At 38.2% G+C, this 18,258-nt stretch overlaps 1 protein-coding gene across 1 annotated transcript in view; it reads right to left on the bottom strand.

Annotated features, from left to right (window-relative positions):
• The window catches only part of LOC132275773 (disease resistance protein L6-like), a 38,177-nt gene extending 20,948 nt beyond the window's left edge, over positions 1 to 17,229 (bottom strand). Inside the window, exons 1-3 of the mRNA XM_059777026.1 lie at positions 15,921 to 17,229; positions 14,367 to 15,462; positions 13,903 to 14,193 (exon numbers count right to left, since the gene is read on the bottom strand). Coding sequence (XP_059633009.1) covers positions 13,903 to 14,193; positions 14,367 to 15,462; positions 15,921 to 16,468 — 1,935 coding nt within the window. The 5' untranslated portion in view covers positions 16,469 to 17,229. The remainder of the gene's footprint in view (positions 1 to 13,902; positions 14,194 to 14,366; positions 15,463 to 15,920) is intronic.
• Between the last annotated feature and the right edge of the window lie 1,029 nt (positions 17,230 to 18,258).

Raw genomic sequence — 18,258 nt, 5'->3', positions numbered from 1 at the left:
ATCTAATTTATAGTGAGGATGACCCTTGGGAGCTTCGGACTAGAATTGATGGGTATGATTTAATTATTAATCCTGATCCTATTACCACAGCTCTTGAATGTCATAATATGCTTCCTGAGGTTGTAGATGAGAGACATAGCTGTCCTGTTTTTACACCATTCCCTAGGGTACCAATTGCTGAGAATTTAATTCAAAAGCTATGTGATGGTCGATTAGCTAGGAGAAAGCATAGTAGTACTACCAAAGCCAAAATTCCTAAAAGGTTGTGGATTCTAGATTCTATCATCTCTGCTAATGTCCATCTTCTTGGACATAAGACTATTAGGAATACTGATTTTCTCCAAGCACTTTCTGCTATTCAGTTTGAGCACTGGTATTCATTCCTTAGGATGATTTTTTGTCAGCTACTAGCATTTTGCTGAAATTAGACCGCATAAGGATATTCCTACACATGCGCTGCCTTTTCCATATATGATTACCAGGATATTAGAGCTGCAGGGATTTGTGGTGAGTCCAAAAGAGGAATCATGTGAAGAATCTCCACAATTCGGAATGAGGGAATGGAATAAAGTTTGGTCCCATATGCCGGCACATCGGAGAGATGTGATAGAGTTTGGTGATGAGGGATATGTAGCTGTTATTGGTAGGAGGGCTGATGATGAGACTACTGAGAGGAGATGAATCTTTCTTATAGCCAGCCTCAAGTTAGGAGGAAACCCGCTTTTGCAGCACAGCCTGAGAGTTCTTCTCAGGCTGAGATTAGAGCTTTATAGACTAGGGTGGCCGAGCTGCAGGATAGTCAGACAGTGCTGTGTCAGATGTTGACTGCGCAACAGAGCATACTAGAGGAGTTACTTCACCGTACTCCGTCTGACCCATCCACTTCTTTTGTTCCACCACCACTATCTATGGATTAGTTTTAGGACTTTTCTGTAGTTTTGTTTACAAGGGCAGCTCTTATTGTTGTACTTATGTATATCTGCCCTAAGTCTTTCTTTTGACAAGCATTGTACTGATTTTTGATATATATATACATGTTTTTTGTTCTATTATCCTTGTGTTTATATTTCTATATGCTTACTCCATATACTTGATACTCTGATATGTGTTGGAATTTATTGATTTTACCAGATACAATAGATTAAGTTTGGAGATGCTTTTGAGAGGGACCACTATGTCGAAGAAGAAAATATTGGGAACTCATTTTTACTCCTCTGTGCATGACATTGTTATATCTTTGCTGGTCTGCTTGGATGGTAATATTTTTCCATCTCTCTTTTCTTCTCACACATTGAGGACAATATGCATAATAAGTTTGGGGGTAAGGTTGGCTTGGAACAATTGGAAAAATTTACACTTGGAAAAATTTACACAAGGATATGATTTACTATATGATAATATAAGCATGTGTTTGAGTCTGTTAATAGTTATCTGTTTGTAGTCTGAAGTTGGTTAGAAATGGTTTGTATGCAAAATTATTGTGAAAAGGAGTCCTTGAAAATTTTTGCAATCAGTTGGTAGTTTGTGGTGCACTCTGTTAGGACAATTATTGTTTAATGATACTGATCTCTGAGATGCTACACTTTGCACAATATTCACACTTGCATGAAGTCTGTGGGGTAGAAATTGAAAGTCTTGTTTTGTTTTGAGTTAGACTCAAATGAGCAGGTAGATTTGATAGTTTTGATAATTGAAGCATAAAATAGAAAAAAAAAAAATAAAGAAAAATTGGTATGTATGAAAAAAAAAAAAAAACAAAAAACAAATGTTCACCAATGTGGATGAAAAATAAAAATATATATATATGAAAAAAAAAAGGAAAGAAAAGTATAAAAGGATTAAGTTCAGGTTTGTACTTGGATTGCTTGAGTGATTAAGTCCTTAGGGGTGTGTTCTGATACCTAATGCCCTAAGATCGTCTGGTCTAAGAGTTATTGGCTGAAAGCTTGTTACATAAGGGGTTTAGGTTGCCTAGATACTTGAACAATTAAGTCCTTAGGGGTGTTTTAACACTTAATGCCCTAAGATCATCTGGTCTGGGAGTCATTGGCTGAAAGTTCGTTATAAGGGTAATTTAGAAAGCTTAATAAACCTAGACATTGCACAAGTATCCTTTTTTAAAAATATGCATACCAAAAAGAAAAAAATAATAAAAATGCCTTGGGAGTTGGAATTTGAAGAGTCTGCTTGTGAATTGAGGAATGACAAGGAATAAATGCAAGTATGGACAGTAAGCCACATGATGAATTGCAGGATCACTTTCAAAAGGCATCTTTAGAGATTAAAATTGCTGAATAAATGATTGAACTGATATGTAGGGACTATGGTTGCTTAACTGAGATTGGAAGTTAAAAGTTCTTCTGATTACATGATTGGTATACTTGTTGTATTTGACTGATGAATGAATTGAAGGGATGATATGATTTGAAAACAGACTTGAATAAGCTTACTATGCATTAAAGGCACTGATGTGAGAAGTTTGTGGATATCTTCACTAGAAATCCTCACGAGACTATAACTCGTCTACTAGGGATAACCTAGGGGTTTAAAAGCTTGTTGCATAGGCTAAATGAAACCATGATTCCCATGAAAGTGGCTTTTTAGTTACGTATTGCTAAGGGACTAGCAATATGTAAGCTTGGGGGTGTGATGAGCGCTAAATATATGCATATTCGAGCCCCTAAGTACGTATATGTTAGTACCTACAGTGATACTTCTATCTATTATTAAACTAATTTACGCTTAATGTGTGTTTCAGGTACTTTCCTAGAAAAATGATTAAAATTGGGATTTTATGCTGATATTGAAGCTTACCGAGTCGTTGTCGGTCATTCAGAGCAAGCCGATAGCTAAATTGGTAAAGTTTGAAGCAATTAAAGCCTTAGAGCTCGAGCCCAAATGTTGAGGTTCGAGCATTACAACAAAGAAAAGAAGAAAAGTCAACAAGGCCAAATGCTCGAGCATCCGTACCTTGATGCTTGAGCCTTACTACAAGGGTGCTCGAGCCTTGACCCTGAAGCTCGAGCATGAGGCGTTAAAAATTAATGAGTTGATTTTGAATTGAAGGCTATGCTCCCAGGTCTCATGCATCATTTCCATGATCGAGCACTATTAACAAAGGATCGAGCATCATCCCTTGATACTCAAGTAATGCGCCCCAGATGCTCGAGCATGGTACTTAGTACTTAAGCCTATGAAGCTTGGATCGAGCAGTGTTAAAGTAAAAAGACGCTTCAAAAAATAGTTAAAGAAAATTGGCTAAGTGTCAATGTAATGATCGAGCACCATTCACTGAAGCTCGAGTATCCATCCAGTATTGCTCGAGCAATCGTTCCTGAAGCTCGAGCAATGTATGACATGTCAGATTAAAAGTTATGGGATTCCTCTCTTTACCAACCGTATCTCATCCTAATTGGGCCAGAGGACCTAAAAGCCCACCAAATACATATTTTCTTCTATAAAATAAGGTGTAAGCGTTGATAGAAGAGAGTCGGAAATTTCAATCTCTTTTACGGTGTTATTCAAAAGGCTGAAGGTGTGGTGGCTTTTAGGGTTCCTACAACCTTAGAAGTACAGATCCTGAGAAGAGAGGTGCCGTCTGTGACGATAGAGATGAACTCAACACAGATGTTATACAACCTTGTCATGAGTAACTAATCCCTTTCTTAGGGTACTGATGTAACCCAACGTTATATTATGGTTTGATTGTTTTGACTCTGGGTTTATTTTAATATACAATGTTTTCTTGATTATATGACTATGAGCACTTGAGACAACTCAAGTGATTTTTCATGCTTTAGTAGAATATAAATTGTTATTACCTTATCTTAGATATAATAATTTATATTCTATTCTCAACCTACCTTGTTGTACGGTATCTAGCGGAGCCCTGTCGGACACAGGGATAGAGGTCATATAATGGTGTTCCAATGTATTTTACAAAAGAACGTTTTCATAATCTATGCTTAGGAAAGGTGGTTCATTCACACAATAGTTAAAGTAGGTAGAGTAGGTAGGTGAATAGTCCACGCTAACCGCAAATAGGTTATAGTTAGCTAAAGTTATAAAACATCTTTCTTTAAACTCTGAACTGAAGAAATGTTATTGAGTTCAGTTCATTTGAAAACAAAATTGGTTAAAATCCCAGAGTTGATTCAATTAAAGATTTTCCCTATCAGATCATTCAATTTAGTTTAATTTGCTTTTATTTCATATTTTGTTTAATTCAAGTTTGTTAAATCGTGACAACCAACAAACTCTATAACCAAGTTTTTTGTAAACTATGAAACTAATTTAAAGGCTAATACAAATTCCATCTCTCTGTGGGTTCGACATCCTCTTTGCATAGAGCTATATCCTACACGATATCGCACGATTGCAAGAGACACATCATTACATACATTGACATGCTTCTTATTTCGTGCATTCATAGCGAGAGTTGCCTTCGGTCATAATAACTTGTGTTATTCTTAACCTCTTTCCTTTCGTGCGTTTAACATCATGGTTTTGACTCGCGGAGAGTTTTCTCATCACGCCGGAGCAGATGAGCAGGTTGAGGACACAGAGCTTGTCGGGGATTTTCTTGGTAGGGTCAGGGCTCCAGCTCGGGGTGTGGATGCTAATCCACCTCGAGCATATGCCACCGAAGAGCAGGTTGCAGACACCGAGCTCACCTGAGGTCAGGGAGGCCCAGGACTCGACCTCGTGGCGTGAATCCTAATCCACCACGAGCATCGACTTATGATGAGCAGATCGCACAGGGAGTGGCTCTGGGGATGTCAGAGTCTATTCAGTAGATGTTTCATCAGCATATTGTAGGGATATAGATTCTGGTACCGGCGCTAGTTCCTAATGAGGCATTGGACTATGTTATAAAGTTACAATGGATTAAGATCGACCAATTTGCAGGGAGTATGGATCTGCTTGCCTCAGAAGCATGGCTTAATCTCATGGTATGCAAGCTCGATAGCATGGCAGTACCTACAGACCGATTGAAGATCTCCTTGATTGCCTTTATGTTCATCGGAGATGCCGATATCTGGTGGAGGTCCATGACCAATATCTAGTGGAGATGCCGATTCAGGACATGGTTCTTCAATTGCTTTTTTCCGAGGGCTATTAGGTAGGACATGAGAGTGCAGTTCACAGGTCTCTATCAGGGTATGATGAGTGTCATTAAGTATGAGACACGCTTCACTTCTCTTTCCCACTATGCACCAGAAATGGTAGCTACCGATGAGCTCAGGGCAAGGAAGTTTCAGGATGGGTTATATCTTGATATTAGGCCACAGATTTCAATGTTAGATTTGATGACCTATGGGGAAGTGGTCCAGAGGGCTATGATGGTTGAGGCAGAGGAGAAAGATCAGCATAAGATCAAAGGTTCATATAAGCAGTCTCGTAGAGAGGCTTCATCAGTATTTGTTGAAGGTTTAGTGGAAGAAGGCTAAGTTCTCGTGTTCAGGGATAGTCACAGCAGGCTCAGTCTGCACCTACAGTTCTTATTTCCTTGTGGAAGTTGATTTGTCACCACTGTCAGCAGTCGGGGCATATCAAGCCTCGTTGCCCGCAGTTGCATCCTCAGGGCAGTCATTCCCAGGTTAGTAGGTCTTTAGCTCTAGGGAAGGGTTTCAGGGGACTTACAACTACTGCAAGCAGCCTGGTCATATGAGGAAGGATTGCCCTCATCCACGGAGTAGGGCACAGAGTGGCACAGGTTCATAGGCCACTCCAGCACGGTCATCTGTTGCTCAGTCTAGTTTCAGGGTACCTCAGGCACCACAGCCAGCAGTGCTAGTTAGTTCTTATCCTGCTAGAGGCTCTACGCCCTCTGCTTCTGTACATCAGTCAGGCCAGTAGGACAGCACGCAACATTTTGGGACTCATGGGTGAGTTTATACCTTTCCACAGTCTGACGCCTTAGCAAAACCATTCACAGTTCGAGGTATCTTTCCAGTCTTCAGTTTTTGGGCTAGAGTCCCTGTAGATACGGGTGCATCTCATTCCTTCATATCTGTATCATTTGCATACTCATTGGGTCTGGAGATCACACAGTGGGACAGTTGTCTTCGTGTTAACACGCCAGTCGGGGGTCTAATGTCTTTGGATCGTGTTTGTCGGGGTTGTGCTATCGAGATAGCAGGGCGAACCTTAGAGTTTGATTTCGTTGTTCTTGACATGACGGTTTTTAACGTCACTCTTGGAATGGACTGGTTGTCTTTCTTCCATGCCACGATCGATTGTTTTCGCAGGTGAGTGTTTGCTTGCACTCTCATGGGAGATTGTTTTCACTTCATGGGAGATCAGAGCAATTCCCACTCAATGATGATTTTCAGTATTGGTGATTGGAGTCACCACAGGTCCTACTTGGCTAGCCTATTAGCCGACGAGGATAGCAGTTTGGGCCATGTTTTTTCGACAGTTGTTGTGGAGTTTCTGGATGTCTTTCTAGAGGAGTTGACGGAGCTTTCTCTTCTTCGGGAAGTTGTCTTTTCCATCGACGTCATTCCCGGTACTATGCCGATCTCTATGGTACTGTACCGTATGGCACCGGCAGAGCTGGATGAGCTGAAAGCTCAGTTAGATGATTTGAAAGCTAAGGGCTTTATACGTCCCAGTGCTTCACCATGGGGAGCACCGGTTCTTTTTGCGAAGAAGAATGATGGGTCCTTGAGACTTTACATCGATTATCACAAACTGAACCATGTTACGATCAAGAACAGGTATCCTTTGCCTAGGATTAATGACTTGTTTAATCAGTTGAAGGGAGCCACTTATTTTTCAAAGATTGATTTGAGATCGGGTTACTATCAATTGAGGGTTAAGGATGAGGATAAATCCAAGACCGCTTTCTGCACACGGTATGGCCATTATGAGTTTCTGGTGATGCTATTTAGTTTGACCAATACCCCGGCAGCTTTTATGGACTTGATAAACCGTGTATTCAGTGACCATCTTGATCAGTTCGTTGTGGCTTTCATCGACAACATTCTTGTATACTCAACTTCAGTGGAGAAACATGAGTTTCATTTGAGGACAGTGTTGCAGATCCTTAGGGATAATCGGTTGTACGTCAAGTTTGAGAAATGCGAATTTTGGCTACCGAAAGTGAAATTCCTTGGATATGTTGTGTCAAGGGGCAGTGTTACAGTGGATCCGTCAAAAATTGAGTCTTGATGGATTAGGAGCGTCCGAAGATAGTGTTTGAGATTCGGAGTTTCTTTGGCCTAGCCGGCTACTACCGGAGATTTGTTCGGGATTTCTCTCGTTTAGCGGCACCTATGACTCGACTTACCTGTAAGGGGGTCAAGTTTGCATGGAACGAGGCCTGTGAGTTTGATTTTTAGGAATAAGTTGATATCGGTTCCAATTTTGATTATTCCTGAACGTGGTTTGGGCTATGTGATCTTTTGTCCTGATGCAGACAGCGGGTGGTTGCTTATGGGTCCCGACAGTTGAAGACTCACGAGTTAAATTATCCGACACATGATTTGGAATTAGCAGCAGTTATCTTTGCCCTGAAGGGGTGGAGACACTACTTGTACGGGGAAAAGTTTGAGGTTTTCTCCGATCACAAGAGTCTCAAATATCTATTCTCTCAGAAGGATTTGAACTTGAGACAACGCAGATGGGCTGAGTTCATGGAGGACTATGACTTTGAATTACAATACCATCCGGGTAAGGCCAATGTGGTGGCCGATGCGCTGAGTAAAAAGTCACGGAAAACTCTAGTTAGCATTTCCATTCGTAAATGGAAGATACTAGACGAGCTTGTAGATTTGGGTTTGCAGATGTTTGAAGATGTTTCACCGGCTATCTTATTTAGCCTTGTGGATCAACCATCTTTAGTCAGTAGAGTTATTGAGGCACAATAGATGGGTGGGGAGATGAAGTCCATCCACATTCAGATTTCGGGTGGCGAGAATGTTAAGGGTTGGACTTTGCATTCAGACGGTGGTTTTAGGTACATAGGGATGATGTTTGTTCCCTTGTCTTGTTACGATGACGTTCTTTGGGATATTTACCACTCTCGGCTCGTAGTTCATCTTGGTGGTATAAAGAGGTATCACAATTTGCGGCGACAGTTTTGGTAGAAAGGCATGAAACGGGATGTTTCACAGTTCGTAACTCGATGCCTTACTTGTCAGCAAGTGAAGGTAGAGCATTAGAGACTAGCCAGATTGTTGCAATCATTGCCAACAGTTGAGTGAAAATGGGAGCACATCACTATGGATTTTGTGACAGGATTTCTGAGGTCCCAGGCAGGGAATGATGTTGTTTGGGTCATAGTTGACAGGTTGACTAAGACAGCACACTTCTTGCCAATGGCAGTGATAGACGGTGCAGAAAGATTGAGTGGGCTGTATGTGAGGCAGATTGTTAGGCTTCACGGGTTCCGGTATCCATTGTTTCGGATAGGGATCCGAGATTCACATTTCACTTTTGGTAGAGTTTTCAAAAGGCTCTTGATACGGGGGTTCATTTCAGCATGGTATTCCATCCTCAAACTGATGGTCAGTCAGAGCGTACCATTTAGATATTGGAAGATATGCTACGAGATTGCATTTTGGATTTCGGGGGTAGTTAGGAAGATTACTTGCCTTTAATGGAGTTTGCCTGCAACAACAGTTACCAAACCAGTATTGGCATGGCACCTTTTGAGGCGTTGTATGGCAGACTTTGCAGATCTCCAGTTTGTTTGACTGAGGTCGGTGATACCATTGCCTTGGGTCCCGACATTGTCATTGAGACTACAGAGAAAATTAAGTTGATTCGGCAGCGGCTAGCTACCGCACAGAGCAGACAGAAGAGTTACGCTGACAGGAGGAGATGATCCTTGCCTTTTGAGGTAGAGGACCATGTCTTTCTTAAGATTTCTTCGCGCAAGGGGCTTATGAGATTCAACAGGCGAACAAGTTGTCTCTTAGGTTCATTGGTCCATTTGAGATTTTGGAGCACGTTGGTGAGGTTGCTTATCATTTGGCGTTGCCGCCAGACCTGGATAGAGTTCACGACGTCTTTCATGTTTCTATACTGAGGAAGTACGACCAAAACCCATCGCATATTCTACGGTGGACCGATGTGGTCATTGATGAGTACGTGACCTACGAGGAAGGTCTGGTCCAGATTCTTGATTCACAGGAGTAGGCCTTGCAGACAAAGACCATTCTATTGGTCAAGGTCTTGTGGAACCATCACGGTGTGGAGGAGGCTACCTGGGAGCTCGAGCAGGAGGTTCGCTCCCGGTATCCCCATTTGTTCTCTCTTTCAGGTACGGCCTAATTTCAGGGACGAAATCTCTTTAAGGAGGGGATGTTGTAATGACCCGGTCATTTCCCTTCTTTCCTTTTTTTTGGCTCTTTTTTTTTTTTTTCTTCTTCTTTTCTCTTTTGCCTTTTTCCCAGTTTTGTTTTCCCTTGCATAACCTCACTTCTTGTGTTCGGTTTTGTTTCCACTTTTACATGCATCTATTGGACATGATTTCTTAGAAATGTTTATTTTTGCTTTCTTAGAAATGCATGTTATTAGTGTACTTTCTTCCTTAGGGGTATGGATGTACACTTGTTTAGAATTTTTTCTTTCTTTTGGGGTTATTTGTGTAATTACTATAAGTAATTATTTTTATCTTGAGGACCACTTTGCAATTAAGTTTGCAAGATATTTAGAGGAGGGACCCTTTTGCAAATATTTTTGGTTATTTTGGGATTATAGTTTTAAAGAGGGATTTTTGTGTAATTGACCTAAAGTAGTGTGTGTTGATAATGGTGCGAGTTCACATAGTGAGTGGAGGATCTCTATATCCCCCACTCACATTTCACCTTCACCATTTTATCTTATCCCTTTCTTGAAAAGAAAATCTAGCCACCATTAGATAAATTTGATGCTTAGGCTTTGAAATTGATTTTTGAAGCCCTTCCTCTCACATTCAACCTTAAACTTGGGAATACTTTTAGTTCCCCTCATCCTCCTCTACATAACCCTTGATGGGTATATCATTTGGAGCTTGCTTGCCTTGAATTTTAGAGATACTTTTCTCTAATAAGGTAGGGGTGATTTAGGTTTTTAATCTAAGTGTTTTGATTGTTTTTATAGTTTACTATAAATTGTTACATGTCTTTTACTTAATTTTTAAATTAGTAGGTTGTTATACCTTGCATGAAATTAAGCTAGGACATGATTTTCTTAAAGGCCATGACTTGATCTATAATTTGTATTAGTATAAAATCATTTGGAGTTATTTTAAAATCTAAAGATTTAATTAATTTGATTTGATTTAAATTCTACTTAATTGTACATTACTTATATCCCATTTTAGACTTGATATATAGCATGGCCATGACTTAATTCTTGTTATATATTAATTTGGGATTATTTGAATAACTTTTGAAATCTAGAGAATTAATTATTTTAAATTAATTACATTCTACATGATGATATCTTGCTCATTTTGTACTTTTGATTTAATATATGCAATGACCATCGAGTGATCTTTCACATATATTATTTTGAGAATTTTTGAACAACTTTGATTTTTAGATAAATTAATTACTTAGGTTAATTAATTTCTACTTAGTGTTTTAATGATTTGGACATCTATTTCATGGGGCTTTTGCCTTTTTCATGTATCATGACTTGTTGCAACTTAACTTTATTAATGTAGTTAATGAACTTGCACCCTTTCATTGAAATGATTTAATTGCTCAAGTGTTATTAAACAAATAATTAAATCATTAATCTTATACTAGTGGTATATTTACATCAATGGATTCCTTGTGTTATAAATACTAGTTTGTAGTCTATGTAGATGCATACTATGATTTCTTGACATTTCACATGCCATTATAGTTGAGGACTTAGGGCATGACTTGTGTGTTCCAAAATCTTGATTATGCACGGAATGTGGTTTAATGTAGTACTTGTATCTTGATACACTCTTTGTTGCACCACTTGTTGATTTTGGAGACTTGGGATATCATCAAGAACTTGATTTAGCTAGAACTTGGTTCTAGTAAGGGAGATAGAGAGCTCCCTACACTATAGTGCGCACTAGGGGAAGGTACCCATGGGTTAGTAGTCTTAAAGTGATCCCAAGAATACGGTTTTAATCCGGGCAATATCCAAGCATCCACATTGGTTGATTTCACTATTTAAATTTCAAGTTGTATTCCTTTAAGATTTAAATCATGTCGTGTTGTGTGGATTATTCCAATCTTATTCAATCTCATAGATATTTTAATTCATGTGTCTTATGTTAATATGACTTAGGAGTGATCCAATAGAAACATTTTGACATAGACTTTAGGTGGCATGACCCCTTTTGAATTATGTCATGTTAATGTAATAATCTTGTAAAAAGATAGGTCTATGCATGCTCATTCCCTACGAGTAACTTGTTTACTCACCCAAAGTTATCGGGTTATTTTTTAGGAAAAGAGACGTTATTATGGGAATCAAAACATCCCTAGGCTTATTTGACTACTTGGAATATTTTTGTTATACTATAATATGCACTTGTTAGCATATCATACTTCATTTTGGTTTATTATGTCAAAAGTTATAAACTTTGTTCAAATAATATGTAATGTATACCTAAATACACCTTTTGTGATGTATTTGACTTGTATGAGATGAGACCGTAGGCCAATGACACTTACTTTATATTATAAACAACTTTACTTTCAAATTATACTATGGGAAATTAGAAAAATGACAAGTATTAGCTTCACTACATTTGCATGGGGTGTAGGAAGTGCATTTTAGAACTTCCATAGGGTCTCATTAATCATGTACGAAGTGTAACCAAGGGCCAAACGATAATTTGAAACTATTTCAGAATTTTGGATTTCAAAATTTTCATTTCATGTGCGTTTTCGCCTTTTTTAGCTGTCGGGTGATTTTGCATCGGCAATATTTTTAAGTCATGGGTCATTGTAGCACATCCCAATAGGTAAGTTACGTCTGCGTACATGATCGTTTCCGGACAAAACTCCTTCCTTGGTGAAATGAGCCTCCAATGGACTCATTTCACTTTTCTTTTACAAAAAAACTATGCATAAGGGCATTTTGGGAATTTTTACATGAAAAATAAAGTTTTCTTTTGGCATAGTTGGCTAGAAAACATGATTTTTTAGGGGGGAGTTCTTCTTTGTGTTTTTTTTTTTTCAAAAAAGCCCAGAAAGTCCTCAAAATTGCGTTTAAAGTCCAAAAAGCTACTAAGCTTGTCTGCCGGACGAGCGCTCGTCCATGGGGGATGAGCGCTCGTAATTAGGAAATTGGCTACTGCGCCGTGGTGAGCTCATTTACGAGCGCTCATCCATCCTTCTTGCACCTTGTTTTAGCACTGCTCTTCCGACTTTAAATCACCATATCTTCTTCGTTTTAACTCCGAATTAGTCCATTCTTAAGTCTAAATTGACCGCATTGAAATAATCTTTCCAATGGTACTAATTACAGCTTCAGATTCCATTTTTACCTCAAGATATTCAAGTTTTAGTGAAGTAGTGTCATGATTTGGTTTGAACTAGGAAAGGGTTTCCTTCCTTTGACTTCAAGACTTGATATCCTTGCTGTCTGGACTTCGAATCAAGTGATTCTTGAGTCCATCTTTGTTAATTTTTTGTTGTCTTTCCAGTGGTGTGCACGGTGGTACCCATTTCTATTTAAAATGACCATTTTGCCCTTAGTCCATTCCTTGGAGGGTTTTGAAACCCTAACTCCGGTCTTACTTCCGCTGAGTCACGGGACTTCTAGGAAGGTTGTTTTTGTGTCTTAGGGATGACATACATCTCTATAGACTTGTTCATGTTTAGCTTTCGCATTTTTGGATCCGTTTTGGGTCATCACATGACATACTGGTTTTGTAAAATTCAGGGTCGTCACAGACTGCCACCCAAGACATTTATGGAACATGTTGAAAGAATGGGTCTTGAATGTAGTCAATGATAATTATTTTTTAATTGTATATTTGATATTTTGCACTCATTAAATGTGTTTATAATATTTTCTATTAATTAATGTACATGTATGTATTGCTTTAATAAGTGGTAATAGGAATAGTCTTGGAAAAGACATTATTGTTGGATTATTATTGATACTTCTCATTTATAGACTATGTTAAACAGGTTACTAATATTGTGATACATGGAAGAGATTTTGTCATTTAGTGACATATAATCGCCATGACTCACATTGGTAATTTATTTTCCATAGTATTTATGATAACCAACTTAAGGGTATAATCTGATTTATGGTACACATTAATGACTATTTTATTAAACCACTGTGGAAATTGTCATATGGGCCAACTGGGAGACTGTAAGATATTTTATTATATTTGTGACCCACATAATTTGGACACGTGATTTTATTTCTATTATTTGGTGGTTAAGTAAATAGATATCAAACTGATATTATATTATTTGATCAACTTATAAATTATCTTTTTGGTAATTAATTATTGGAGAAGTATTTTCCTATTTATTCCTTACTTTGATGGAAAGTAGAATTAAAGTTACTAAAATGAAAATTGGTCCTCTCTCTGCCTTTATAAAAGTGCATATTCCCATCAGTTATGTACACGAATGAAAATAACACGCATAATATTTTTGTGTGCAAAAGTTCAAGAGAGATAAATCGGTTTCCACGCTTTGGCTATTATTTGGACTTGTAGTTTAACACATTGTTCGTTCCGTAGAAAAGATCTCGACATTTGAATTGATTTTTATGATATTTGTAATTACAGATCGAGGTATTTATTATATCTAACTATTAATTTATGCATTATAGGACTCTGAAAATAATAAAGTTTTAAGATTTTGAGATTTATGATTATTTGAGATGAATGATTTGTACGAATAATTAAAGTTTACAAGAAGAAGCAAAAGTATGGATATTATACAATACCTTGATTTGATTCCAACCCCCCCAGTCTTCTGTGATGCCACTATCTGACAGATCAAGAATGACTAGATTCTCTAGATAAAAATTGGTTGGTTTAAAATGCGAAGGGCAACTGCGCCAATTAAGCCATCTTAACCTGGCCAAACAATGCTCAAAATCCCCAACAAGGTCCATGCCATCCACTCGGAGATACCTTAGATTCACTAGTTTTGCAAATTCCTTACTTGTAAAGCGAGGCTTCTTTTCAGGCCCTAATTCAAAATGAAGACTCAGGGCTTCCACCTTTTCTGTTCCCTGCCAATACAAAAAAGAAGACCAGATTTCTCCAACTTATTACACTTAATAAGGGGTATATATATATATATATATATATATATATTTTATTTTTTTATTTTTATTTTTTTTTTCGAAAGGTTAAACAATATATATATATAAGAGGAATAAAATTCGGATCACTAAAATCTTACCCTTCGTCCCTCCAATATGTTCAAGGCTTCCTCGTGATTCCACAACCTACTACGATTTCCCCGAATCTTTTCTTCATAGACGATTTTCCGACCAAGAGAAATAAACTGATCATGCATCTTCAGCTCATTAGCATCTCCCACATTCATTAGAGACATAAGACAAAGGACATTCAATTCCCTTTCTGGATGATAGCCACAGTCATCCCACATGTAAAATCCAGCTGCTTTATCCATCCCAGCAAAAAGGCATGCAATATCGAGAAAGATCTGTTGTTGCGCAAAATCTAATGCGTCATAAATTACTCTCAACTTTTTATCGACTTCATCGCGCGACAATTTTTCCAATTTCTTCAATGTATCCTCCCATACCGCTTTCTCCATGCCAGATAGAAATGAACCTATAACCTCAAGAGCTAGAGGAAGCCCAGCAGCAGTTAACGCAACATCTGTAGAGATATTAACATAATCATTTGGGGGCCACTTCTTTCTAAATGCATGCATGCTAAAAAGTTGGAGAGATTGCACATGATCCATTACTGGAAGTTCATAAGTCGCATCCACTTTAAGATTATCTAAAACATGTCTGTCTTTAGTTGTAATTATGATCCTACTCCCTGTATGAAACCAATCACGCTTTCCCACAAGCCTAGTAAAATGCGAGCTTTCATCCATGTCATCCAGAACAATGAACACTTTCTTTTTGACAACCACGTTTTTAATCGAGTCGATTCCACTATCAACACCAACAATTTCAGGACACCTTTTTAGGGTGTCAGCAAGAATTTGTTTCTGTAAACAACTAACACCCTTGGGTTGTTGCATTGTTTCTCGAATATCTGCCAGAAAACTACAGCATTCAAAGCACTCGAGAAGCTTATTGTAGATGAATTTGGCAACAGTTGTCTTGCCAATACCACTCATGCCATGGATACCAACTATTCGTACTTCATTGGAGACATTGTCTAACAGTCGCATCATTTCATTCAAGTGGTGATCCATTCCAATCAAGTTGTCAGGTACAGGCATGCAATTCTTCTTTAGCGCCAACAATACTGTTGGAAGAATATTCTCTTTTATGAATTTGACTCCTTCAGACCTGATTAATGTCAAGGTGGAAAATGAAAAGAAAATTATTACCAAAGGAAATCAAATTAGAACTATAAAATGATTTATACTCTCTATATTTTGATTTTAAGTTATAATTATTTTTTTAGTCTTTTTGAATCAAATATAGGCTTAAAATTATTTGAAGTACTAGCAAAGTCACGAAACATTAATTTATAATAATATTTATTTTAGGCTTTTTGAATTAAAAATAGACTTCAAAATTATTTGAAGTACTAGCAGATTCACAAACAAGAAAAGCTTAAAATCCTTGTTATATTTGTGCTTCTATCTGCCTAATTTGATTTTTAAGTTCTAAATGAAGCTTCTTGCTTATTGTTGTTTATGATTTGTTGAATTCGAACCAACATTAACTACACATGCAATACACATGCAATAAAATAAGGGGCTCGCAGGATAAATAAATAATCAAATGATGGAATTACGTACCCATGAGAGTGAGGTTCTCTGGTCAAGTCCCAACCCTTGAGTTGTCCAACCTCTCTCAGTGCCGCCTTCCATGCCTCAACAGTTATGTCGTCGAAACATTTGGCGTGCTCGTGAAAGGCTTCCTCGTAACATCCAGATTGATGCTTCACATCAGAGTGTTGGACGTCGTAGAAGATGGGCAGAATCAATTGTCCCGTACTTCCCTTGCACTTCACCATCTGGGTGAGCTCTTGAAGGCACCTACTACTGGAAGCATAGTTTTTGGAGAATATAGGAATTGACACCTTCGACTTCCAGATTGCTGTTAGGGCTACATCTCCAATCTCTTCTCTTTCCCCATCATCCTTATTATCGTCCCAAATTGTGTCAATTCGTACGCCTATGAGATGATTGTACAGGTCATCTGAGAAAGTGTGGCAACTAGTGTCTGAGCTTCTGGAATTCAAGAACACTTCACATTCGAGTCTTACAATTTCATCACCCAAGAGTTCTGCAGATTGGGGAGGGCTTGGCATGCTTACCTCTTTTCCCTTTCTTTTCCGCTCCATTGATCGAATATCAATTAAGCTTTGATAAACCAACCTAGTATATAGGTGTGTATGGGGTAACACAAACCCTATCAAATACAAGAAGCTCAGGTTCCCCTCCTTTCTCTCTCTGCTCGAACACAAACAATTTATGATAATCTTTCACCAACCTCCGATTCCATTACCATTCTACAAATTATAAAGCTCAGATGTCTCTTTCTCTCTCTAGTGTGGGCAACGGATCTGCAGATTTTCTCTTTCTGGAATTGGAAATTGACAAGGTCCAGAAATCCCAACAGCCAAGTTAACTTTTCAAGTCAAGTCAACGACTCAACAGAGACAGGACCATTTTTTTCTTTGGGTGGGCTTCGACACACCGGTAGTCTTTCGGGGTGCACACGGTTCGGTTCGATTTGGTGCGAGTTCTGTCGGAAATCGGAATCAGAACTAGAATCGTTCTCAACAATTCCCTTAAAAATAGAACGGGAACCGAACCGTTGGGTTTAACCGTGACCGAGCCCGTTTCACGGTTCCCAACTATATAATGGTCTGAGAAGATGGAGAAACTGAGAGCAACGGCGTCACGACGGTGTGTGGGTGCAAATCTCAGATGGTGAGGGCGTAGATCTGAGATGGTCAGAGACCGCTTCAAAGTTCAACCGCAGCAAACAGAGACCTGTGACGATGTGTGTGGTTCTGAAAAGACGAGAGGCCGGAACCACCAATGAGCAACGAGTCAAAGTTCACCAGAGGACACTGATACAAAGATGGAAAGTAAAAGATGAAATGAGGTGAGATGAGAGGTTAGGTAGGTTTAAAACATTACATTATGCTTCCGTGGTTTACAAGAAGTCGATGACACCAAGTCCAATAACGTGGACCAGGTGGTGAGGAATCTGGTGAATAAACTAGACTAATTGTGACTATACAGATGAGAGAGGTTAGGTAGGTTTAAAACATTACATTGTGCCTTCGTGGTTTACAAGAAGTCGATGACACCAAGTCCAAAAACGTGGACCAGGTGGTGAGGAATCTGGTGACTAAAATAGACTAATTGTGACTATACACTATACAACTAAATATATATGGCAGAGTCTGGTGACTAAAATAGCTTCACGCTTGGTGGTTGGTGTTCCCGCTGGGCAGACAGACTTCACACTTTGTAAGAAAACAAATCACTATTATAAATGCTTCACGTTTTGAGTCTTCAGGAATTCTTAACCAATTAAATATTCCGTATAATTATGTAGAATTTAAATGGAAACAAAATTTAGGTGGGATTTATTGATCCAATTGAGAATTTATAATAGTTATTTGTTTTCTTACAAAGAACTCTTAGATTATGCTTGAATGTATAGAGAATAGACTTAATAAACTTATTATTATTGATAGCAATTCCTAGAGTCTTTTGAGCTTTTTACACCTTAGTTATACTAAATTCCGTTGTGTTAATAAGAGATTTTCTAATAAATATGGGACTATTTTGGCAGCAATCCTTTTGGGTAGGATTGCATAAGAACAAAAATATTCACTGGTGAGAATAGGATATTATAACTTACTACTGATGCAAAATTGTCTCTGTAATTTAAATAAATAAAAAATAAAATGTTTGAAAATGTATCTGATTATATTTAATAGCAAATCCGATCTAAATCAATTTCCTAATTTTCTCCCCTCCCAATTATAAGAATTGCTAGGAGGTCGAAAATAATGAAGGTTGCATCTTTGCAAGTTGTACCTCGTCTCCTGTTCGTGAGAGAGAGTGTAGAAAATTAAGGATTTGATTTAGGTGAGGTTTGTTATTGATTATA

Source organism: Cornus florida, unplaced genomic scaffold, assembly GCF_030987335.1.
Source record: "Cornus florida cultivar Cherokee Brave unplaced genomic scaffold, ASM3098733v1 CherokeeBrave_3.0.0_Hap2_Chr01, whole genome shotgun sequence".
Classification (NCBI taxonomy): domain Eukaryota; kingdom Viridiplantae; phylum Streptophyta; class Magnoliopsida; order Cornales; family Cornaceae; genus Cornus; species Cornus florida.
This window is presented reverse-complemented; position numbering and strand designations above follow the sequence as displayed.